This window comes from Aedes aegypti, chromosome 3, assembly GCF_002204515.2.
Source record: "Aedes aegypti strain LVP_AGWG chromosome 3, AaegL5.0 Primary Assembly, whole genome shotgun sequence".
Taxonomy (NCBI): domain Eukaryota; kingdom Metazoa; phylum Arthropoda; class Insecta; order Diptera; family Culicidae; genus Aedes; species Aedes aegypti.
In genome coordinates, this window is record NC_035109.1 from 407,064,126 (window position 1) to 407,091,282 (window position 27,157).

General features: G+C 40.2%; 1 protein-coding gene and 1 long non-coding RNA gene across 5 annotated transcripts in view; one reads left to right on the forward strand and one right to left on the reverse strand.

Annotated features, from left to right (window-relative positions):
- LOC5568599 overlaps window positions 1-26,069 on the reverse strand; it is a 59,895-nt gene extending 33,826 nt beyond the window's left edge. Inside the window, exons 1-4 of one of the 4 annotated variants that reach the window (XM_021855952.1) lie at window positions 25,803-26,069; window positions 12,070-12,394; window positions 973-2,462; window positions 183-852 (exon numbers count right to left, since the gene is read on the reverse strand). In XM_021855952.1, coding sequence (XP_021711644.1) covers window positions 183-852; window positions 973-2,398 — 2,096 coding nt within the window. In that variant the 5' untranslated portion in view covers window positions 2,399-2,462; window positions 12,070-12,394; window positions 25,803-26,069. Of the gene's footprint in view, window positions 1-182; window positions 2,463-12,069; window positions 12,395-25,133; window positions 25,382-25,443; window positions 25,696-25,802 lie in introns of those variants that run through there. The other 3 variants (XM_021855950.1, XM_021855949.1, XM_021855951.1) reach the window with 3 other exon arrangements.
- LOC110679880 lies at window positions 17,383-17,979 on the forward strand. The gene is made up of 2 exons (XR_002502774.1): window positions 17,383-17,677; window positions 17,769-17,979. It is a non-coding gene; the product is annotated as an uncharacterized LOC110679880 (long non-coding RNA).
- Window positions 26,070-27,157: the final 1,088 nt, after the last annotated feature.

Consider the following 27,157-nt stretch of genomic DNA (forward strand, 5'->3'; position numbering starts at 1 on the left):
TATTTGAACCTTGTTTAGCAAGCTCGTCTGACTTTTCATTTCCTTCAATACCATTGTGTCCCGGATTCCAATACTTTTCTTGGCGCACACTTTTCGCAATGAGAGAATGCATTCCCAGACAAGTCTTGATGAGCATTTGAAAGCGCTTCAGCGCAGCTTTGCATTTTGACGATGAAACTTACCTTGATCTCCTGCAGTCGGATTTGTCTTCGGGAAACCTAGCATCAATTGGATCGTAAGGAGCATCCTTTGCAGATGCATTGTTAACACCCGGGGCCGGCATGTTCTGAACAGGCAGTTGAGGTACATTTTCCGATCCGTAGAATGTGAACTGCTGCTGTTTGTAGGCGCCATATTTGCCGGTCTCCGTTGACCGCTGAGATAAGCTTTGTAAAATACGTGCAGAAGATTCGTCCGTCATTTGTTGGCCATTGAGGAAGATTTGGTCTTCTCGGGCACTGGTCGAGGGATGTTGGTGTTGTCCGAAACCGGAATTTCCAAGAGGCGATGCCGACTGGAACGGTTGATGCTGCTGTTGTTGAAGTGGCCTCGACGGAGAAGTCGAATACCGTTGGTATGGAGTTGCTTCTGACGGTTGGTAGTGGGATATGCTGTTGTTGCGACCGCGTCCTGTGCCTTTCATTTTAACCGGCGACAGTACAAATCCGGGACTGTTGCTTTCGTTTTGCACTGTGGAGGCATACTTTTTGTTCTTGCCAGTGGAACTGCTGTAACCGGTGACTGTGACTGAGGGTATAGGATGTTCATGATGGCCACTGCTTCCAGATCCCGCCATCGTTACTGACGGCGGTCCAGATGATTCAAACGTCACTCCAGACGACGATGTAGCACCTGCGTAAAGATGATTAAACGGTTTATAGTTGTTGCTGACTGACGTTGTACTACTGGACTGGGACTGAGAGGCTGGAATTGGGTACGAGTTGTAGCTCTGATAACGGTTGTTAACGTTACCTGGACCCATCGTCGTCGTGGAGCCAAAACCACCACCGTAGGTCACATTTTGCGGCATGGCCCCGCCGATGGGACTGGATGGTGTTATCGATCTCTGGGGAGACGATTGCGGCTGTTGTTGTTGCTGCTGCTGCTGCTGGATTTGAATCAGCTGGTTTTTGGAGGTTTTGTACACACCTCTGCCCTTGCCGGAAGTCGTGGTTGTACTGACTGGGATCTGTATTGACTGCTGCGGCGGAAGAGGTGTTGGATTGTGGTACACCGCTTGAGCGGGAGACGTTGTGTAAATCGATGTCGTAGTTCCCGGTTGTTGTTGCTGTTGGAGGGTTCCGTTCGATGAGCTCTTGATGTAATATTGCGAATTGACTCCTGTTGCACTGGATTTAGAATTGTTGCGTACGCTCTTCAGATTCACACTCATGCTCTTGCCAACCGGTTTCGCCGGTGCACCTGTATTCGATTGGGTAATCTGAGAGTTTTGCATCATTTTCAGTGATGCCATGTTTTTGCTTTTGGTGGCTGTAGCTTTACCCACATTGCCAGTGTTGGTGGAATTGATGATCGGACCTGACACCGAAGACCGAATCTCCAATCCAGAAGGCATGCTTCCGCTGGAATCCGCATACTGTTGAATGGTGAACTGCGGAGCTGATTGCTGCTGCTGTTGGGGAGATGACGGCGTGATCTGCGACATTCGGCCATTGCTCACCGAAATGGTGGAATTTGGTATCCTGGTCACCAGCTGGATGTTTCGGGGGACAGTGACCTTCTGTACATTGCCAATTTGTGTCTGCAGTTGCTGCTGCTGTTGTTGTTGCGGCATCTGAGATGACACAAATGGCGTTTGTTGCGACGATAGCTGATGTTGTTGGGGCTGTTGCCCGACATGGTTGAATGTTTTCACTTTCGTTATTGGTACTCCAATCAGCTTGTTTGTGCTGATCTTGCCACTTGATGTAAGAACGTTAAAATTCTTACCACTTGCGTCTACGTAGCTAAATGTAGACGGTTGGGAAGCACCCTTCGACGACACTAACTGTACATTACTCAACACTTGCACTCGCGAGTTCGTCTGGGAGGAATCTCCCGGGATGATGTTCACGGTATTCATTTGGGAACTACTGTTGCTTCCTACGATCGTTGCATTGCCGTGGTTGTTGTTGCTACTCGCTGTGTAGCTGCTGATCAAGTTCGAATACTGCACGGCACAGTCCCTCGTCAATTTCAGGCCGCCGGTTCCTGCGCCGGACAGTTGCTGGAGACCTGCAGCCGCCACCACATCGTTACTATCCAGGATCTGATTGTCCAGGATGACGATGTTCGATGACGACGAAAGGACGTTTCGGGAATTGCTGTTGGCATTGTTACCGCTGTTGCCGCTATTGCTGGACGATTGTGTCGAACTAATAGACGACGTAGCGGACATCTTCCTTTACGATATATTTATATAAATCACTTTCACATCAAATGTTCAGATAAAACGATAACACCTGGAAGGGAGAAGAGAAAGAAAAAATCTTTAGATTTGTGAACGATAGAACAAGCCCAGCATAGCGGGCAGGATGATTTTAGGATTTTTTTTCCAGATTATTTGATCTCGATCTATCACTTCAAAAGCGGTATGATGATGATGATGATGATGATGATTATTTAGCCACCATCAGCGCAAGGATAACCTATGGCTTCAGAATCATACCGGGATGGTATGATCTACCTGATGGTTTGTTGTAGCAGGGCTAGTTAATATCTTTGAATACCTTTGGAAGACAACACTAAGGCTGTTTTCTCATGACAAAAGGCTGGCGACCCCACGCACTTTCATCCAGTCAACAGTTCAATTAACTCCCTTAGGCTACCCCTCCCCAATACCCAATATATAGTAATATATCATACATATTGTTATTAAAGTATCTTACCGAAAAATTATAAAAATAAAGAAATTAAAAATTATACTCAGCTTAATCCAAATAAACTCAAAAAATAAACGTCCGGTAAAGTATTTCAAGCTTGAAAGTCAACCAGTTTGAAACATGAAATGAACATCAAAAAATAGAATGCTTCTGATATTGAACGACCTTTTGAATATTTTGCATCCAACAGATCCAAAAGTTCTTCTCCAGAACGGATTAATCTGGAAAACGGATCACTTCCAAAGGCTCGTCACGAACTCCAAATCTAGAAAACGGATCACATCCAAACGCTCGCCACAATCTCCTGGAACATGTATCCGAAACACCACAGCACACACGGAAACCGAAACCTCGAACAGCATCTATGGTTCGGAAAATTTTCTCCTCCGGAATTTTAGATGTCCTCTATCACTTCAAAAGCGGTATGGACATAAACGATGCTACATTTGGTCCAGCTAATGCAGACTGCATCCCACTGCTATTGGACGCGTTTGTGCGGATTTCATAGATGTCGACGGAAAGGTTGTTTGCACAGTATCGCTCTGGTTAACAGATGTGAAAGAATGTTCTACAGTGGTGAAGGAACGAATATGATACTGAACGATTCCGTTTTTGGGTCTTTTTTTTGGGATTTGAACCACTGCGACCATAAATTGATCTATTGTGGTATACCCCTGTTTACTATCGCAACGTGCTCAGTATGGAGAGTTACTATTCAGGATAACTGCCGTTATCTGATGATGCGAGGTATCCCAATCCGGAATGACCTTTAAAATAATTTTTTGCAATTTCTCATCGTAATAGGCTGTTTTTCATCACGCCAATCTGTCATGAAACGGCCTACTTTCCTGCACTGAAGTAAGCAGTGCGGGAATAGTCATTACTTAACTGAAACCAGTGCTGTAATGATTCATTACGCAACGCTTTCTCATTACGCAACTGTTTTGAGTGGCGTAATGAATTATAACACAACAATTTCTCAGAAATTGTAAAATAATGGTGAATGCACTCCGATATATTTTCTGATACCCTCAACTGGTGTTCTACGAGATTGCAAAAAATGTTGTACGAAACTCGTTGCAAAACTCGATTTTTACAGCACTCGTCGTAATTATCCTCCTCGGCAAGCCTCGTAGGATAAATTTACAACTCGTGCTGTAAAAATCATCTTTCTGCAACATGTTCCATAAACTACTATTAACTACTAGGTTAGGGTTCTGTAACCAAATTTCAGAAGGATTTAGAATGCCCTTGTTGAAATATTTTTTCCTACTTGCTAATAATGCTGACAGTCACAAAGCAGATGTTGAGAGGTCTCTTTTTCGGGATTATCACAAAAGGCCGAATCACAAAAGGCCGAATCACAGAAGGCCGAATCACAAAAGGCCGAATACATTCTAGCCTACCACAAAAGGCCGAATGCACAGAAGGCCGAATCACAGAAGGCCGAATCACAGAAGGCCGAATCACAGAAGGCCGAATCACAGAAGGCCGAATCACATAAGGCCGAATCACAAAAGGCCGAATCACAAAAGGCCGATTCACAAAAGGCCGAATCACAAAAGGCCGAATCACAAAAGGCCGAATCAAAAAAGGCCGAATCACAAAAGGCCGAATCACAGAAGGCCAAATTAGAGTTACAATCCTAAAGAATAAAGCTTGGATATGAAAAGAACAAGTCCATGCTTTGTTAAATGCAGTCATGTCAGTAACCAGTGCGCTATCCTCCATGCAGCGGAGGAACTGAGGCGGCAGAAGGCCGCCGAAGTCTCCGATATCCGAAGGTTGTGTATAGCATCTATTTGGTGTCATGCAAATAGCAAATCCGATTGCCCGGTATAATGCAAGCAGAGGATGTTTTTCCATTTTTAGGTCCGACGAGCGACAGCGAGTTCGGACAGCAAGCGTTTGCCCGGTATAATGCCAACATAGTCTTTTACGCAACAAGCAGGAGAATGATTGCTGCGATAGGGTATAACAAGTGTTTAAGGTGATTATAGAACGAAGCCACACCTTAAATTTTCAAGAGCACAAGACTTGTGAATCAAATAGCGCTCCGCAAATTTTATCCCATTTGTCACTACCAGCAAGCAAGCAATTTGATTGATTTTCAACGCGAACTCTTGTCAGATTCTCCAGTCTTGTGCACTTGAAAATTCAAAGTTTGGCTTCGTTTTATAATCACCTTAAGTGATCATAAGAATACTACGTTTACTAAGAATACTTTTCATCGTACAGTGCCTGTTCGATTTTGACTCGGTTTGAATTTGGCAACACGGAAATCCATGTACACAAAAATGGATCATAATCAGTCACAAATCCTGTCAATCTCAATGATTCTGTGGGCCTTCTTAAGGCTTACCATATCCAAAATAGGTAAATTTTATACGTCGATACAAGTTTTAATAAAAACAACCATTAAATTTAGGTAACATGAAAATTTTTGCATGTTGCCAAAATCGAACAGTGCCCTTCCAGTTTTCGCCAGGTTTTTACAATTATGTTGTACAAAATACAACAGTACCACTACTTAAGCTCCATCATAGAACTTTTTTTTGGGTGTGTCAGCTAAGAATAGACCAGCTGACACACCCAAAAACCACTAACCATACACTCTGATTCAGCTAGTAATGTTACTTGTGCATCTTGTCCCGCTTACCCTACTGTAAAAATGTCCTTAAAATTGTAGAAAAAAAAGGCTTTCCGTAAAATTTATTTTAATATTTCGGCCTTTTGTGATTCGGCCTTTTGTGATTCGGCCTTCTGTGATTCGGCCTTCTGTGATTCGGCCTTTTGTATGATTCGGCCTTTTGTGCTTTCGGCCTTTTGTGATTCGGCCTTATGTGATTCGGCCTTTTGTGATTCGGCTTTTTGTGGTAGACCCCTCTTTTTCACAGCCACAAAACCGACAGACATCAATTTAACTCCGACTAATCTTTTTCAAATGATATCTTGCCGGACAGTGTCCCGTAAGCAGCCCAATAAATATTCTTAGTGATTTGTTTTTCAAATTCAAGATTTTTTCCGTTATTTGTTTGTTTGGAGTTATGAAGAGTTTAGATTGCCTTAATTTGTTTATAGCTTTCCAATTCAGCTGAATCATATTGTCCTTTCATTGCTTTAATTCCAATTGTGTTACACATTTAGATATTCCACAGAAAGGTTCTGGTCCTAAATACTGAGAACTTGCGCCTTGTCTGGCAAGTAAATCGGCGTCCTCGTTTCCTTCAATCCCACAATGGCCTGGCACCCAGTACAGATGGACCTGGTTTTTCATAGCCAATTGCTTCAGAATTGTTATACATTCCCAAACCAATTTTGATCGGCATGTGAAACATTTTGATGCATTCAGAGCCGCCTGACTATCTGAAAATATGCAAATCCTTGCATGTCTGTAGTTCCTTTTCAAACATATATATGCACATTCTAAGATGGCGTATACTTCTGCAAAGAAAACGGTGATCCATCTTCCCATAGGTATTGAACCATGAATCCCCGGGCCTATAATACCAGCTCCGGCACTATTCATTCATTTTGGAACCATTTGGAAATAATAGGCCCTCCTGATTCCCATATTTGGCGATTCGTATTAATCACTTCATATGGTTTATCTAGGTTCAGGATTTTTTCCGTCCAATCTTCGATCATCTGTACTGATTTATCAATACGAAAATCTTTCAGTATACTAAGATGCCCAGAAAGATTGCCTTCTAGAGAAATGGTAGTTCTTCGCAGCCTTAGCGCACTCCTTTCAGCTTCCATTTGCACGTATTGATGTAATGGAAGCTTATAAAGAACTGCCTCTAAGGCTTTTGATGGTGTACTGTGCATTGCTCCTGTTATAGCCATACAGACCAAACGTTGAAATTTCGCTAACTTTTGTTGGGATGTAATTTGATTTGTTTTAGGCCACCAAACAAATGAGGCATAAACAATTCTGGGTCTTACAATAACTGTGTAAATCCAATGAATCATTTTAGGTTTGAGTCCCCATTTTTTACCAAATGTTTTCTTACTCACCCAGAGAGCATTCGTGGCTTTACTTATGACCTGCTCTAAGTGTAAGCTCCAGTTAAGTTGAATGACCCCTAGATACTTTACACTGGATGAATATTGTAAAATGGATCCATTAATTTAATTTTTCTTTTACGAGTAAATGGAACTAAAACTGTTTTTGATGGGTTTATATTTAGCACTTCGTTTTGGCACCACTCAACAGTGCAGTTTAGTGCAGATTGCATTCTATCTGTGATGATATTATCGAACTTTCCACGTACTATTATGGCTATATCATCAGCAAATCCTATAACTTCGAAGCCTCTTTCTACTGTTTTTTTTTGGGTCTTACTGTAATTGATAATACGGTAACATTTTACGTATCTCGATAGTGAGTTATAGAACTATAGACAAAGTTGGTTTTCATGGCTACATCGATGATCCCTGAAACGATAGTTGCACTGATTTCATGTTCTATAGCTCTATCCCTAACTCAATATCGAGTTATCCCTTTCGGGAAGTGCGATTTTTTACCTTTATGAACAAATTTCTTTTATTAGGTAATAACGCTCCAGAATGGATTGTGCTCTTTATGAGGTGTTAATTTATCTCACTGGCTGTAGAGATTTAGGTACGGAGAGGATCATATGTGAATTCAGCCCGTCTGAAGAAAGGCCCTCAATAACGTAATGAAGCGAGCCGAAATGGGTCTGGTTAAGGAAGGAGGTATCTTGACGCATAAGCGTGAGATGATTGAAAGGTAGAAACAACACTATGATGAACACCTGAATAGCGTGGAGGCAGAACAATAAAATGGCAGGATGCGTATCTTTAAGATATTTTTGCCCAATTCCACTTGGGGTATCATATGCAGTATTTTCTTAATATTGCGCATTTCTTTCACCACTGGACTATCGCAGAAGTTTTTACAAGTGCGAAAACGCTAAAAAAAGCGCAATTGCATCAAATCGGGTGGGTGTCTTCGAGGGACTAACTCTTCGTAAATCAAAGATTAAGTGCTCTGCAGACACCAACAGGATTCAAAGCAAATCCGGACTTTTATCCACACTTTCGCACTTGAGGCCGCACTTCGCAATCCAGTAGTGAAAGAAATACACAATACATTAGGAAGGTTAAACTCGGTAGTAGACTGGTGTACAATTCGCTGATCCTTGCACCTAATGCAATCAAACTGAACCCGTGATCATAAGGCTTCAGGGGTTTTAGTCACTAGGCGGGAAACGAGTAAGCTTAGAAATAACCGGAAAATCAAGTCAGAAGGACAAGGAAGTAGCGGATGCCTCTAACTGCGTTTATTCTCCATAATAGAATCGGTTCATAGCAGCGTTTGTTTCCTATTTTATAAGCGGTGACGATGCTACTCAAAGCTATGATCAAGGATATATTCAGACAAGGCCAACTCTGTCCGTTCATCATCAGTTCTATCCATCCGAACTGTATGTTGTTCACCATGATGAATTCGTAACGCTTTATAATCTAATGGTGACCTCGATGAGGCCCCCGTTGAGGACTGCAGGCATACATCTGTCACCGCAGGGTGTCCATTCAAAATAATTTTTCCAATTCCCGGATTTTTCCCGGGTGCCTAAAACTTTCAAACCGGGTTACTTGATCCTTCGGCATGACATTTTCCAGAACTTTGTTAGTAAAGTATATACCAGCACTTACGTATTTTATTTAACTTAAAAATTGTTGAACAGCTACCGTTAAACTAAACATTACATATAATTCGCAATTGATGTGAAATTTGCAAAAAAAAGTTACACGTCTTCTGTGTGAGAATCGAACTCACGACTCTCTGTTCACTAGATATGGCGCGTTACCCCTACACCAGGAAAGGACTCATGGGCGCAGAAGTCAATTTGAATTCGATGTCAACTCAATAATCACGTGGCCCTTTTTCGCAAAGCGCACCTCTATCGGAAGAAAGACGTCCATCCAAACAATACGCTTTCTATTGTAAATGCAATGCCTAGCCGAGAGCGCATTACCTTATGGTGTAGGGGTAACACGACTGACCACTCAGCTGATTAGCCGTAAACGATAAATTTAAAAGTGTTTAAATTTGTTGTTTTTCACATTAGAATATCATTTCATTTTTTATGTATAAAATTGACAATTTATAAGCAATACCATTTTTAGTTACATATATATATGAAGTAGAGAATTTAACAGGTATTAGAATCTAATAATGGGATAAATTCCGCAACTCCTTGCTCTAGAATGTTACAGAATTAAGCAAAGCATTCGCAGCTTTATTGTTTATTTTTCATACCATATGTTCGAATTCCGGACTTGATCTAAGCAAATTTACAAATTTTTGGCCATTTGTTTCCTTCGTCCTTCTTCTGGAAGTCTGCAGTAAGATGCGCTCAAATTATAAAAGTTTTGATACTAATTTTAAGCCCAATAGTAGTTAAAAAACCACTCATGAAGAAGAGAACATATCTGTCAAAAATACAAGTCACTTTAAGTCATTTATGATTGTTTTAAATGATATTTTTAAAATACTTTGGGTTCCAAACAATATCGATTTGAATTTCAAAAGAGTTTTGGACAAACAGATATGGAAGATTTATTGGAAAGTCTAAAAGATCAACACTAAAGATCTTTATAGCAAACTTCAAAAATTGTCAGAATTAAAAATGACTTTCAGACCAGTAGGCGAATTCCGGCACGTATTTTCTTCGAAGAAAAGAAAATTTTCCTGATGGTGAGTAATGAAAGAAAATTTCTTCTCTTCAAAGTCGTTGTTCGCCGGAATTCACAGGCAGGTCTTCGATATTTTTGTAGATCAATTCAAATGTTTGCTAAAAACAATTACTTAAAATTTGTGGATCTGGTGAAAAGAAAAAAAAAATTGCATGGTATAATAATCTTCCACTAGGTATTTATTTTCTGTTAGGTAAAAATCTAAATATTAACCATAGTCCTACATAAGAGCAAAGTTTAAACGCCTTAGAACTCATTGCCCAAGGGTACCTAAAGTATCTCACCATGAATTCATTAGAAATCTCCTAAGAGAAAATGGCTGTCAGAATTCGCTGCAAATATGTAGTTATCTGTTCAAAGACTCTTCAGGATCTTATAAGGCCTTTGTCATAGATCAAGTATTAGTCAGGCTAGTAATCCAAATTCTAACTAAGAATGAGTATATCCAAGAATCCGCCAAACAGGAACTCTTGAAAAATCTTAACTTATTTTAACATAGGCTTTCAGTAGGGAAACATCAAGTTCCCCCAAGAAAATGTACCAACAATTGTTTTATATTAGCTTCCCGGTGACCACTTGGAATCTGCTAAGAATTTTAATGAAAATCAGCCAAGGATCTGTTATAAAATCTACATGATCTCACTAAGAACTACCGCACTGATCTCACTAAGAATTCGCCATAAATCTCAATGAAACTCTATCAAGGATTTCACCAAGAAAATTGTAGGGAATAAAAAATGCCCTCCTAGAGTTTTTCAAGGATCTCAATGACGTTTCATATGATCTCTTTTGAATCGGCTCTATATTTAGCTATCAGAAATTTTTAATTCATCGAACAAGAAACCAGTATAAATTGCAAAATTCTCTATGAGAAACCGACAAATTTAGTTTATTAAAAAAAAAGAAATCGCTAACCTTCTCTCTAGCATCTCTCCAAAAAATAGTTATATGTAATGCGAAGTTTGAGTTTCAGGTAGTCGTGTATATTGTGGCAAATCATTCTTATATTAGGAATACATATTTTTCCCGGTGTGTTCTACAATTTCCCGGATATTTCCCGTATTTTTCCCAGTCAATTGGAATTCCCGGGTTTTTCCCGCTTTTCCCGGATTTCCCGGATGGATGGACACCCTGGTCACCGGGATTATGCTGACAAGGGAAGATCACGATGGTGTTACACGAAGTTTTCAACCGGATTATTTTTGTTAGATTCTACATGTCGAAATATGAAAAAGCCCAAAGCCTTTCGGGTGATGGACACGTGGGTAGCCAGGAGGGGTTCTAAAAGGGGCGATTTTGTACGTATATTATATTATCAGGCTAATTGGAAATTTGACAAAAATATTTTTTTAGTAATTATTGTGATGGTAGAGAACAGAATTGACATTGATGTATGTTTAAAATGTATTTTTTCCATGCCATAGGCGCAATCGGGATGGGTTTCTTGTTGGTATACTATTTCAATAAAACCAAATTTGTTTTGGTGACCATATTCCATGTTAGTTACGCCAATGGCATAAACATACATTACAAACATACATTGACGTCAATTCTGTACATTACTATCGTAATAAATACTGAGAAAAATCTTTTTGACAAATTTTCAATTGACTCAATAATATTATATTCGTACAAAATCGACCCTTTCTGAGCCCCTCCTGGCTATACCACTGGTCCATCACCCGAAAGGCTTTGGGGTTTTTCATATTTCGACATGTAGAATCTAACAAAAATAGTCCTGTTGAAAACCCCGTGTAACACCATCGTGTCCTTCCCTTGTGAGTAGTATCTGCTGTATCCTATCCTACAGAAAACAGAAGTTCTACCAGATGTCCAAGACACTCGCGAAGGATTTGAGCCACAAACCGGAATATGCATGGATAAGGAGAGGAGTATCTTGAAGTGCAGACGTCTTCTTCGTCTTGGCATTAACGTCCTCACTGGGGCAGAGCTTGCTTCTCAGCTTAGTGTTCTCATGAGCACTTCCACAGATATTAACTGAGAGCTTTCTTTGCCAAAGTTGCCATTTTCACATTCGTATATCGTGTGGCAGGTACGATGATACTCTATGCCCAGGGAAGTCAAGGAAATTTCCATTACGAACAGATTCTAGACCGACCGGGATTCGAAACCCAGACACCTTCAGCATGGCTTTGCTTTGTAGCCGCGGACTCTAACCACTCGGCTAAGGAAGTGCGGACGTGTGGTGATCGAATTGTGGAAGTAGTATTACGACGAACATTTGAATGGCACAGCAAGTAATGACGTTAGATGGGGCCAAAACCTGGAGTGTAATCAACGTAGCCCCACTCTAGAGACAATACTAAAAAAATGTCTAGAGAATAAAGGGTTTACCCACTAACCAACATCTTTACAATGGTAGTCTTCAAAAAATTCCTGACAAATCTGAGTAGGAAAACAGTTCTTCCATAACGGCTTACAGTCATACAAAACTTACCTTGCATAAAATTTCCTCTATAACTCTCTGGGTCTTCTTGCTCTGCTTGGACTACTAATTGCTCCTGTACTACCGCCCTCGCGTGTGGCTACGCTGAGCGGATGCTGCTACTGCTGTTTCTACTTCACGGTTGATCTACACGGCGCTACCAAGCGCAAAGTCTAATAACATCGAAACTGACACTGGATTTTGCTCTGCTGTTGTGCTTGAAGAAGAAGAAGGGGGATCACCTATGCTATGAAAGTTGGGATGGCCTTCAATATTCCAAGCTGGGATCGGCAGGACGGCCATGACAAGGTAGTTCATATCAGGTGGACCTGAAAGTCTGAGAGAAATAGAAACGTTACAACAATGGAAAAATCAATACAGGATTAGAGGTAATTGAGTGATTTTAATTACTAACAATGGAATCCTAACTAACAAAACCATGTTAATCTTCAAACCCGACAGTGTTCTTGATTCCGTATATTCTTTACAAAATAAAGGGGGCACCTGTACAAAATCATGGCCAAACGGTGTCGCCATACCACAGCTCTGACTACAGTTTTCGTTGCCCAAACGTTATGAAGCTATACTCGCACCAATTTCATGATTAGTGTTGGTTGGTTGGGCTGAAAGAAAGCCAACCAAACAAATATGTTGCATTTGTCGGTTCACAAGCTGCCATAAAGCGAGCGAGCCTGGTGAACGGACAGCCGGACAAGTGAGAAACCAAAGAGAATGTGCAAAGGGGAGAGAGATGGAAAACGAGCAAACATAACTGCAATTTAATACTTTGGTCGACCATTTTTTCCCTTTCGAAGTTTCTTTCTCCTTGGCATGTACCAACAGAGCATACACCGAGTTTGCAGGCCAGTGAGTGTCTTATTCGTCGATGTTGCTGCTGTGGTTGTTTATTGTCTTTGAAGTGATCTTTTCAATCCACAGTAATAACATCTACACTTGTTTGTACTCTCTTACATCTCCCTTGCTCTTTGGCTACTCGTCAACTCGAGGTCAGCATCTGGTATTATAGGCAGTTCGACTAAATATCGAGTTGGATGCTGAGCCTAACAGTGCTCATTCCAACATGGATGAGACGGGGATGCAACAAAAGATGGAAAGTTAATTATGGGTGTGTGTAATAAGCACACCGAGTTAGAGCAAGAGCTGGCAATAGTTGCACGAAAAGGTGGAAAACAAATCCGAAACATGGAAAGGCAGCACAAAAAGGGCTCAGAATCATTTTCTGCAGGTTATTTTGTTAGTGCTGCGCTGCTTTCGGCACGTAGCCCATCGACTCCAGCGCGCATACCTTGCTGTAGTGTGCAATGCATGTGAACGAGGCACAATCTAAAAAAATCCACGAAAAAAAAACAAACATGAACAAAACTAACAATGTGAGAGGAAGAGTACGAAAAATTAAGTACATTTTACACAACTACTGATGCAAGGCTAAAATCGAATAATCCATCTAAGGAGAGAAATGGGTGTTTATTACATATATTTTTGACTCCAATCCTACTAACTCAATCGATTTCATGGAACTGTTATCAATTGGTTGATAGTGCTCTACAGTTTTTGAATCTCTGTAAATACTTTCGAAAGAAAATGGTGACCTTTCTTTATGCCAGCGCTGAAAGATAAAATCCCAAGATAGCATTTAATACTAAACTTTTCGGAAGATTCAAATTTTCAAGGCAAACTACATTGTTCGCTAGATAAAGAGAGTCGTAAACACACGAGTCCATAAAACCACCCGCTCAAGGGGGAAAATATCGATCTTTTTCTACCTTTTGACGTGACTGCTGCAATCAGACGTGTGAGTGAATTTGATGATAATGGCAAGTAAACCAACAAAACCAAGGAATCGAATTAGCCTCATATAGGCAAATACACAGTGTTCATATTTTGCTCGGCTGAGGAGCATTTTTCAAACTTGCACCTCCAGAGTGCGCGCGAGTTAGCAAGAGAAAAAAAAACTGAGGCCACAGAATAAACAACGACAAGAAAAAAGTGAACAATAAACATGCGCATTCTGGCATTCCTTAAAAAACATATTCCATCTCCTCGTCTGGCGTTGGAAAACGCTCACTTGCAAGTCGCGAATGGAAGATGTACGAGCCTATCGATATTACATTACATTACATTACAGAGCGCGTATACTTCTACTTCCACAACACAACCAACAGTTTCAGTTTGGAACATCAATCGCTGCTGCTGCACTCGAAAGGGGCAATCAAAGTGGCATATTAGTAGCAGCAACCAGCAATCCAATCCACTTTTACGGAACGAGTAGATATACCTACTTATTCACAAACAGTCATCATCAATCGCACACGTCGCCATTCTCTTTTCTTCTGAATATGTGTGACTATTATAGGCCGTAATATTCGTGCCCATATTGAAGGAAGAGCGCAGTTTTGCGAAAAAAAAAGAATGAGCAATGCTCTGCGTGTCCATTCGTCGTATATCTTGGTTTCATTCGCTGGGCTCGAATCGAAGTACACCCACACACCAACATAGACTCGAGAAGACGAAGGAAATCGTACTTTTACAGCACTCTTGGAACAGTGGGTTCTAATGTTGTAAAAATCGATGATAATCATTTCATGGTTAATATTAAAGCTTATATTGTGCTCGCTCGTCTTTAGCAGTCTAGTTGTCTCCTATTTGCTGTTTTTTGTCCAATTCACGGTTTTGCAGATGATGTATCTCGAAGAAGCACATCAGTTCAGCTGAAGCAATGCCAGTTGTTGAATGGAGTGTAATCGAGTGCATGTAGACATGCTATAGTAGGGCCTCCCTTCCCCTTCTAGCTAATTTTTACAATCTTGAAAAGCAACTGATTTTGTCGTTCTGCTTGATTCCAAGATTGACGTAGAAGTTTTTAAAAGTTGACTTGAGAAGCTCTTGGCATTATTCCGTTATTACAACTTGCGGAGGTCCCATTCTGGCGAATGTTTCTTTCAGGATACGAATGACTTTTGCTTGCTGTGGTTTGATGTGCTAGTTAAATCAATCAGTACAAACAATTAGTCGTCATTGGGAGGCTGTCCAAAAAAGTCCCCAGGGGGGCACATATATAATCTAAAATTCGTAACGATTCATGTTTTTCAAACGGTGCGATACTTTAGCAGCCCACCATTCCTTAAAGGACTTCTGTACCTCGCCATTTCTTGCCGATCATCATACTGGTGCTCGGAGACTTCATATTCCTTGTCTGGGTGTACCGTATTGCGATGTAGTTTTTGTACCACAAGCCTATTTTGTTAGCAGCACCTCGTTCGCAATTCACAACATCTCCGCCTTGAAAGTGTATACATTTTAATAGCTTACATTTGCTGTATTTCAATATCTTCTTGAGATCAATGAACGAACTCGTTGAATTGTTTGGATTCAGTGCTACGGGTAATCTGGATAAAGATCAACCATGTTCAGCTCTCCTAGAACGTGGCGTATTGTGTATCGATACGATTGTCTGCGCAATACCAAATCGTGTTGATTGGCTATGGATGCTCCTAAAATAATTACTAGCGACTGGCGGTCTGTTGGGAGAACGAAGTTCTTCAAATCTTTTTCGATCAGCTGTTTGTTCGTGAAGACGACTACGATCACCTCTTCAACGATTTCATTCTCCATCATAAGCTTCATCTTCTTCAGGATCACTCTGAACGAAGTTCTTCCGAAAGACTTACTACGTAATCCTCATGTCAAGGGAGGAATCGTAATCACACAATATTCTTCTTGCTCTCTTAAGCAATTGACGAAAAATTATTATTAACAGTTTTGTCCGTATTTTGCTTGATGCTACGTAGCATAGTATAGCATAGACTGGTCCTTATTTTTGCTTGATGCTACACAGAACACAAACGGATCGTTGATGATACTGATCATCAAGCAGTCTGATCGCCTCATGGTATGCATTAGATCCAGGCGGCTGATCACCGGCAGCTACAGCAGGCTTAAAGAGGGTTCACCCAGTTCACCGATGACCCTTCCTAGCGGCTACTCTGACTCGTGTTGAACCCTCATCTCTAGGGTCGGTACGTTTGTCTTTGCTGTTCCGCGGAATTCAGGAGCTTTTTCACACTCCTGTTTATTCTTCCTCTTTCTCTCTCTTCTTTTATCTATCCTTGCTATATGGCTTTACTCTACTTTACCCACTTTCTGAAGACTATTCTCTGACCTTCATTGTTTCACATCTTGCGGCTCATGGGCCCCCTCACCCGACGTCTTCGCTGCTTCTGCTCGATCCATTGATGTCCTAAGACGTTTGCCGCCTTTTCTGGAGCTCGCGATGAGCACATTGACGAATGGGCCTAAGATGACCACCAGCTTGTCTCCTGGTCTTCGGCTTGGTGCCGATTGGTCGGAACCACGGGATTTTGTAGGAGTGGAGGGGGGCTTACAGGTATTAATTCCTTTTTTGTTATGGCTATAGCGGTCATGCGACTCAAAGGTAAAGGGGGTCTATTAAAGATTTTACAACTGATTGAAATGAATTGGTGGATAGGCGTCGCAAGGGAGGGACAAGATTGAAATTTTATTAGGTGGTGAAAATTGAGCAAACCATTTTAAAGTCGGTAAGCATCTAAGCGTCCCATATTCTACCTAGCTTCTCTACTGGAGAAGGTATACATTCCGGTATGGAAGTTATGGCTCCAAGTTTTACCTGTTTCCCTTGAACACCACACTCACTCGGCCACCTTTCTTTAGTGGGATTACTTGGGTGAATAATTGATTTTAGTCTTTGGATTGTTGAGGATCCACTTACAATCCTTGGCCTCATTCGCTACCAATCGGCACACGCCATCTGGTTGTCAATGATGGTAGGGATTTAGCTGACTGCATGGTTACCAAACAAAAAGTAGAAACACACAACACAAACGCTCTCCTGAATTACTGACAATCATCTGACACGTAGCCCGAAAACTACACTTAACCACGACAGAACCTCGATAACCTGCTGAGGGAGTACTACGAATCGACTAACTAAAGAGTTAGCATGCATTGTTCCCGCTTTGAAACATCAGTTTATTATTGCGGCAAAGCTATTAGAGCAGAAGACTATGAAGCTTTGCTTATAAGCATTATTTTCTTGAACCTATGATAATCATTCAAAATATGCGCAACCCTTGAACCCACAGTGCGAGACCAAATAACGGCATGTTGGTAGTTGTGCAAGAAAGGAAACGTGAAGTTCACTGCCTATCGCATATATACGCTTCTTCGACCGTCGATTGCACAACTACCACCGTTCCGCCAAAGGGAGCCTCAAAACTTGCAATAATTGTGTATAGTACACATATTTTGTTCTCGTTTGACAACCTTTCGAACTCTCCCCGTGTATCTGCTCGTCTCTTCCTCCGCCTATGCCTCGACGAGAGCCCTTTTGCTTCATGGCTCAGCTTTGCAGTAGTCGTCGTCGTCGTCGTTGTTCCCAGGGCTCTTTGTTACCCTTTCCGCCCACTATGCCATTCACGACGGGGGGAATCAATTTTATCCATCTTCTTTGCACTCTTCTCGATGGAGTAGTTGTTGTCATTCTTCTATAGTGTTGCTGCACCAGTATATGCCAACAAATCAGCGAAAATAGAAAATGGATGCGACTCGCACTGCGCTCTCGGTAAGTATTCACGATGGCAGCGAAAACCAGCAAATTGCGGGTACTGCGCGTCAAGCTTTGCTTTGATTGAACATGACTTTTCCGGAAGCAGCAGCGCGGCCACATCCTTTAGCACTTTCGAGGCAGGCTTAATCGCCGTGCAGCAGCAGTACTTTCCTCATCAGAATCTCGCACAAATTAGATGTTATTTTTAAACCACGAAGACGACGACGGAGCAGGCGAAAAAATTGTAACAAGATAAAAATGAATTCAATTCAGTGTTTTAATATAAAAATAACACTCATACAAGCGAGCTTGAGCTATTTAGCCTGTTATTTTCTTTCCTTTCATCACATCCGATCGACGTGTATGGTGTAGGGGAGGCATTTGGATTCGGTTGTCTTCGTTCTGTCCACGGGTCCGTCGCGAGATTGTGTAGAAGTACAGAGACTCAAATTCATGTTCGTACAGGGCACTGGTTTTCACATCAATTTGGGAAAAAACCTATGACCTTCATTATTGATGAATATATCATTTGACAATTAAATGATATATCGACTTCGTAATATTCATCAATATAAAGGTGACACATATTTTCCAGCAATCATAAACTGTTTTCATTTACTTTCACTTATGGAATAATGGAAAAGTATTGAGTATGTGTCTATAATTGACCCAATTCCATATTCGTACATCTAAAAAACTTTGAAACATACAACATGTTAAACTAAATTTTAATGCACTATATGATTGCTCAAGTTCTTCTTTCCGTTGTTCAGATATACTAAGTACAGTACATTTGGACAATTTATAAGCGATCATATATAAAACCTAACATTTATTCTTTGAATGTCATTTCCTTAAGAACGAAAACTGCGAATACTGAATAAGTTTCAAAAACGCATAACCAATCGTTCTACGTTGCTACGAGTGTATATCTACATCTTATACTATATGGAATCTTGGTATGATTAACAATTTTAACAAATTCCTATACCAAAAATGTTCACTTCCATTGTTAATGTTCCAATAAAAAACATCCTAATGTGCATTATTTGAATATAAAATCCAAAGGAAATTAAATACTGAGACAAAAACAAATATGTTACGGTATGGACAGCCTAGTGTAATGTAATGTTTGTTCTTGATAAATTGCTAGTTATTGGAAAAGTTATTAACCAAATTACTGGATAATATCCTGCTGGAATTTGAAAAACATCTGACTTCCTTGAATAAACTAGTGTAGGAATGGTATAAGGAATACTTTTTGTATTGTTTGCTTGTGTGAAACCCTAATACAGACTTAACTATAGTGCAATTACTCGAAAAATGTTTGAAATGATTACCGCCGTGCGGGGTGACATTGGGCCTAGGGGGTGACTTTGACCGCCTCTTTCGATGCATGTCATGGCTAGTAGGAGCGCCAAAAAACTAATCTATGACCATCTATTGGCTATTTGTAACGTATTCTAGAAGCTTGACACACTGTTTTCATTATTTGGTTGTTAGCTTGCTGTAAAAATGTTGGCCCAAAGTCACCCTTATGGACCAATGTCACCCCGCACGACGGTACTGGAATAGTTCTTGCAAATTTGAGGGAATCCTGGGAATGTAGTACATTTAGACTGCTAATGAATTTCTTGTAGAAAATTCTGTAAGAATTTCTGAACGAATTCTTGGAAGAATCGGTGTAGAAATCGCTAGGAGATACCGTAAAACGGGATAACTTTGATAATACGGGTAACTTCGATAGTGCGAAACCCACAACATATTAAACCAAATAACGAAGTTTCTGTTGATCAGTTAAGCAAAACAAATGCAAAAGTAAAGAGTCTTGTATGACACTTCATGTCAAAGCTATTTTCATTGGAATCAAGTGCATTTGAGGCTCTTTATACGAATATTAAAAATTGACACAATTTTAGCATTTTCGAAACGCTTACAAACAATCTGTTCTACGATCACTATATGATGTCGTTTTGAATAGTTGGCCACTTATCTTTGACAGCCTAGTTATCATAGAACTTGAATACGGTCTCAAATCTCTTAGCGAATAGCTTTTTCACAAACTGGGATCATTTTTGTAATCTAAGTCAGAAATTTCCATATAACGTTAAACGCCTAGAGGTATGCAATGCCCTACAAATGTTCGTTATTCATTCAATTCGATTCATACTCCATTATCAAAGTTACCCCAAAACAGAAAACCGACTTTCGATTATATGAAAAATTATATATCCATTCATAATAAATCTTTTGGAAATCTATCGACTGCAATCGATAGCTAGGATGCCAGTACTTGTTTTAAAAATATAAATTATTATTGTTTAAAACAGCATGTATATATATTCAAGTTTTCTTCGAAAAAACTATCAAAGTTACCCCGTTTTACGGTACCTGGAGAGACTTTTTAGCTCACAAGAGAAAATTTAAAGCATTTTCACGAATCCGTGAAGTAATTTCTGTGGAAGCTGTGAAATAGTCGTTCAAGACTCTCTGAAGTTTCTAAAACAGGCTTCATTTTGTGCGGCTTGCGAAGAGTTTGAAGAATTTTCTTACATTTTGCCTGTTTACTGTTCTATCAACAGGAAGATAGAACGTATCAAGCCTAATAATATTGAGTTTTATTCCAAGTTCTAGCTTATATTTAGACCTGGAAACGAACCAGCCTCCGGCTGAAAGTCTCGATAATAAAGATAATAATAATAATTATTATATTTAGAGTTGGAACCTTTCATAATCGGAGAAAAGTTGGAACTACACAGCCAATTCAGATTACCGACCCCAGTAAAATTTTACTGGGTTTTGGAACTACGGAAAAACCCCAGTATACCAAAATATGTTTTGATTGATGGAAATTACTGACTTAGCCAGTAAAATTGTAGAGCGTTTTTACTGGCTTTCCAGTTTCCCATGCTTCACGCTTTACTTCTCCTGGTTCTGTTTTTTTCAGAAATGTCCCTTATTAAGAATTTTTCGTGAGAATAAACATCTACGTGATCTACCACAGACAATGTCTGTGCATCTACGGTATGCTCATATCTCAATGGAAGTTAATCGAAAAACGTGTGACAAAACCATTATTATTTGGTTGGTTTGCACACAAGAGGCAAACTAAATGATGCAAATAATTTACCTCTTGTATGGAAACCAACCGAATTTACCAACATAAGCAGTTAAAATCGTGCTGAGCCTATTTGGTTGCTTAAAATAGTTGAGTTTGTCACTAAATTTCGACTTTCTCGTGGAAAGAAAAAAGATTCTCGTTTGGCACATTCCCGCATGTGCATCAGTTTGTTTTGATTTGATTTTGACGACAAGTCAGTAAAAACATCAACTAGGTACTGAATAGTCGGTAATTGTTTTTACTGACTTTTCGGTCTGTTCGGTAATGTTGCAAAATTGGGTCTGACAGCTACCGTAGTTCAGTAAAAAGTAAAAATTATTACTGAACCTCAGAAGTTTTCAATCAAAAAGCTGAAAGTTCGGTATTTTTTATGATTTGCAATTCGTACCCAGTATAAAAAATTACCGAACAAGCAAATCGTGATTGAGTGTGTACACCAGGGCTGTATTTCTGCATTTCCTTCACGAGCCTGTAAAGCATGGAAAAGGCGTAAAAAATTCAATCGATTTAGTGGAGAAATCAGAAAAGTTATAGATAAGAAAAGGTGAGATTCTGGTTTCGTTTGATGTTGCAGCGCTATTTCCAAGCGTACCTGTCACCGAAGCCTTCGAAAGCCTCCGTCGTCATTTGGAACGCAGTCGAGCTCTACCGAACCACATTGACGCGTATCTCACGATTGCTCAGGTGTGTATGAACCAGAACTATTTCACATTTAGAGGGAAGATTTATAGGCAAACGTTTGGGTTGAGCATGGACAGCAAGCTATCGCCTTTGCTAACAGACGTCTTCATGAGTGACTTCGAGGTCGACGCCCAGAAGGAAAATGTGTTTCCAAGAGTCTGGTGGCGCTATGTAGACGAGATTTTTGCTCCTGTGAAAGAGCGATATTTAGAACAGACACAGGCCCTGTTAAATTCCAAACACAACACAATAAATTTTACAGTAGAAAAATAAGTCGAGGGAAATCTACCTTTCTCGATCTGATGAACAGCGGAAAAGAAGATAGCACATTGAAATTTGGCATTTATCGCAAACCCACTTTCACTGATCGCTATATTACCTCCGACTCCAACCACTTCGTTGCGCAAAAGCAAGCCGCATTTCACTCCATGGCACATCGTCTCTACAACATACCTATGGAACAAGACGAATTTAACAAAGAAGAACACCAAATCCACGTGGCCGTACAGGCTGGCAGTATCGGCTAATAAAATCAGTGAATCGAGTGTCGAGTCCCATGCGATAATTTCCAATCATGCAATAGACTGGTAAAGTGCGAATCTTATAAAAAGCGTACGAAAAACTTCGCACTTGAACGCATGGGAGTCTATGTTCATCAACAACGATCCTCCCATATCGTCATGTCTGTTCAATTTGGTAGATACGACGATCCAGTAACATTTCTCTTCGGACGCGTACGAACAACGTACGAGAAGCAATCAGTCGGACATTGTCCCGTAGATGGGCTACATCGTGCCCGAAACCGGTCGACAGAAAGGTAATTTTTAAGCTTTCTTGACGTTTGTAAGAACTATAAGTGTTATGTCTTGTTTCGCGTCGCGTTTCGTGAATGTCATGTAGTTCTTACGTTAGCACAAATCACACAATGTGATATTAAAGGTGATACGCCGTTCTTGATAGCGCCCACCTTGGCGAACGAGTTCGCCATCTCATTGCCCGGAATCGAGCAATGAGAAGAGACCCAAACCAAGGTGATAGTAGGATTCGATAGAGCGCTCAATTTGGATCGTATTTCCCAAATGCCGAATTCGTTTTTGAACCTAGTTTCGAACTGGCGCAACCAGTTCCGAATCACATTGTCAATCCCAACCCGATTCAGATTCGACCGAACCACAATTTGCTTGACTTTGTATGTTATACTGCTTCGGGTTAACCAACGTGCGAAGTTTGATTTTTGACCAGCGTCGCCGCGTCGCAATTCGATTCTTAATAGTGCACATAATACACACGGCGGAGGGCATAGAAAGTGACTCGCAACGCGGCGAAGTTGGTCACCGTTGTTGACCACCGACCCAGTTCCTAAAAATGAAAACGACATAAGAAATACAACGAGTACATTACCGGCCGCATTGAATGAATAGCCTCTAGAGGGAAGAGAGGTAATTCGCTCTAATGCGTAATGTATCGCTGCTAATTCTGCAACATATACGAAACAAGGACTCTGAAGTTTGAACGCGGCTCTATGAAGTTCATTAAATCCAGTGGAATCATTTGTTTTTGACCCGTCTAAGTAAAATGTTCTGTAACTGCTCAATAGGCCGAATTAGTCTGCAAAAATTAGTGGTATATACTTTGAATGGTGTGGATCTGGTATTCCATGGATTTTTTCATCAAAACATACAGTAGAACTGGAGAATACTGAGAAGCAATTACCGTGGGATGTTTTCTATAAAGGATTAACCTCCTGTCTGTACCTGTAGCTATCCGAAGACTGGATGGAGCTTCAAAATGTGAGTTTTCGCGGCGGATAGGAAACAAGAGCTACCGTATTCGAGGACCGAGAGATCAGATCTTCCGGGTGCTCCCCACCTTGTTTCGGTGAGTGTACGCCTAAAGTTGATCGCTAGAGTCATATGTAAGTTTCTTCCTAATGTGGAGGCACGTAACTAATTCTTGAAGTTTTTGAGATTTCGTGAAAAAAAGGTCATACGTTTCTCCGGCAACAAGTTAGGCAAGGGCATAAATCTGGCAAAATCGATTGCACATTTCTCACAGAAACCTGATTAAGGTAGATAAATAATTGTAAGTGGAATTCTGCAGATTTCTGATAAAAATATGACTTTACATAAAAATAATATATAAAATCATTCTCACAGAGCAAGGGAAAAATAGTTAAAAATTCTGAGCTAATTACTGACGAGATTCCTGAGCAGAAATGTCCAAAAGAAACTTATCCTTAACCTTTGTTTGATTGTTATAATTTTGCATCAGCACAACATTCAGAAGGAGGAAAAGGATACATACACCTTTATACATGTTTTCGGTGGATCCAACTTACGATCGAATTCATGGCACACTTGATTTTGTTGGCGTAAATGTTAATACGATACTGTTTTCGTTCGGAAGTTAAAAATCGTTTAAAAAAAACACTTAAGATCTTCCAGTAGATTTTTTAGAGACTTGCATTAAGATAGAGATCGAGTATTTGAAAAGAGATCTGCTATCAACCATTGAGCAATCGAGTAGAGCATTAAAATTTAGTTTAAAATGAATTTTGAATGCTGATAGGTGGGGCCTTCCTTAGCCGAGTGTTCAGAGTCCGCGGCTACAAAGCAAAGCCATGCTGAAGGTGTCTGGGTTCAAATGCCGGTCTGTCCAGGATCTTTTCGTGAAGGAAATTTCCTTAACTTCCCTGGGCATAGAGTATCATTGTACATGCCAAACGATATACGAATGCGAAAATGGCAACTTTGGCAAAGAAAGCTCTCAGTTAATCACTGTGGAAGTGCTCATAAGAACCAAATATGAAAATAAATGGAAACATAATAAGAAATGACCCTTATGGTCTGGCCTACAGTATTGATAAAATAAATTTGAATTCGAGTTACAGTTAATTGTCCATAACTCGAGTCGAGTTAAAGAACACAAGACCAGTGCAAATGCGATCCAAGGGACCATCGAGATAGCCATGAAAACCAACGTTTATCGAGATACCGAAAATCGAGTAAGGGAGAGTTGGCTTCATCATTTTTCGTAGTTTTTTACTAACTTGATATGAAAACAGTGCCCTGTACAAAAATGATATAGAGTCCCTGTACTCGCGTTTTTTTTTTTTATTTGCGCTTAATGAAAAGCGACACGCACACTGTCGTGCGACCTCAATAAGAAGGTGTTCGATTCGACGGCGGACGGGAATATGTACAGTGTAGTAGGCTTCTACTTGCAATAGCGAGCCAGCTAGTAGGAAGAGGAGCTGCTCGAGAGACGAGAATCCGATAACGGCAATTGGATTCGCGATTTTTTTCCCGTCTTTCGTCTTCGCCTTTTGCTCCTGCACGATTGATTAATGGCGAAAGAAAATGTCTGCCTTTCTGAAATTTTCATGCATTCCATACTGGTCCATCTTGGGAGGCGATGACGAGGAATGCTTCATCTAGTAGGCTCTTCCTTCACTGCCCAGATTGCTTGGATTTTGTGGGCCATCACAAATAAAATCACGGCCTGCCACGAAAACAGTGCGAACTGCGATCATCACACAGTAGGCCACGAATGAAACTATTATTGACTCTCAGAATCCGTCAATCCGTTTGGGTCTTGTTTTTGTTGCGTAATAAATTGATGATTTCGTCATCGGTGTATCACTGCGGCCAAGGGTTCACGGTCACTAACCAGTTCTCTTGCTGCAACGGATGTTATTTTTTTCTGAACCGCGTCCATAGCATGGAAAAAAAATCCATCGTTTTCATGACACAATCTTCGAACACTTTTTTTCGTCTTTTTCTTCTTCGTCCTTCCCTTACTTGCACTGCTCTTCTTCCGTTTTCTTCATCTTTTTCTTCCTTCGCTCCGAGACATTCCCGTTCCACTTTGCATTCTTCGGATTTCGGACTGAGGACTTAAATTTCCTATCTGAAATACTGAAAAAGAGCTCTAGCAGTTCGGAATTCTCTAGAATAACACTAAACACTCAACAAATTACCATTTTTCAGCGGAAAATCTTTGAATTTTTGCTTCATTATTCCTCCATGAAAAAATAACACAAACACTCATACTCGCACACAGAAAAGGAATGGAGAAAAAAAAAGAAGTCAATGATGGCTTTTTTCACCAGTACTAATACGCGTAGAAAACCGCGGCGGAGTACACCCAAAATACTGGAAAAGAACCTATTTTTCGCCCAAATATTGCTCCAAACTAATCAATTCCCTGTTTACTAGCCTATCAACGTAACACTCCATTCTAGAGCCTATTGTTCAACTCGAGATTCCTAACACTGCCAGATAAAAAACCAATAAAACTGAGGGCCAGAAAAAAACACAAAATCCTTTGGCTACTTACGTTTTTCCTCCTCTACTTTGTCCAGAGCGCTGATGCGTTTCCTCTCGGGGGGAAAAAGCCTGATTTTCAACGTTCGCGCACCGCTAATCGAATTCCCGACACTTTGCCACCACTAGGAGGACATTTTCACGTTCAATTCACGCCGAAAAAACGCTCTGAAAAACTTCTCTGATCCGCGGTTCCGAGTTTGGAGTTTTTCCCGATTGAGCTTCTTCGAGTTAGTCTTTTTTTTACTCTTTCTCTATCAATCTTGCTTCGTCTACTGCGTTGTCTAGCGATCTTGGGTTGTGATCGTTTTCGTCATGTCCGGTCAGGAATCGGCTTTCAAGCCAGTTTCGTGCGGTAAAATCGGTTAATTTGACGAGGGGCTTCGAAAAACATTCAGCACTGAAAATTAAAAAAATATATTGTTCGTTTAAGCGAAGTATGCACTTCAACAGAAAAGTAATCGCCTCCCGGTCAACCATCCTATGCGCTACTTTAAATATCTTTATCCAATAATATAGATTTCTGTCGTTTGTACTTTACTGTTAATTCTGTTACGTATATTTATGTATCTTCATCGATCCATAAAACTTCATAAATAACTTCATTTATCAAGCATACGATATAAATCTTCAACGAAATGGTACTAAATTTCGTTCAATCATCTTTTATCGGTAGAAATTTAGTTACCTTTATTAATATTCATCAGAAAATGTGTCACGAATGATGCCAAAATAACGTTATATATTGACAACAAAAAATGAAGCTTGGTATCGAGGCACCTTTATCACTCTTTTCAATATCATTTCATAAAGCAGCGTAAAGATATTCTAGTACATCGTATGACAGGTTTCGATGTTTTGATTTTGCAAAGATCAAACTATTTGAGACCAATAATGATTCTCGTCGACTCTTTTGAATCATTCTCTTCAGATCCAAAGCATTACGGATTATCGCCTTTCGCAGGACAAGAAGGATGCTATTTAACCAGTAGGTATTATTACAAATATTTTTCGGCAGTAACCATGCCTGCAGCTAGAGTTCTGGCTATTCTTGAGGCCAACTCTTCCCCTGTATTGAACTAAAAATGAATCACAATAGTTTATGAATACTTTTTGCCACCCTTAATTATATAAGGAAGCATGGCTTATTTGGTAAGTATCCTCCGATTTCCCATATCATTAGAGTTCAAATCCCAATTTAAAAAAGTGACAAAAGAGTTCATGATAAACATAAACAAATTGACAAGGTGCGTATAGAACCCCACAAATGTTTTGGTTCACGATCGATTTTTTTGCAAGTCGATAAAGTAGGAGATTTTGGTCTCGAAATTTTGATAAAAATCTGTATCAATTTTTCACGATACTACT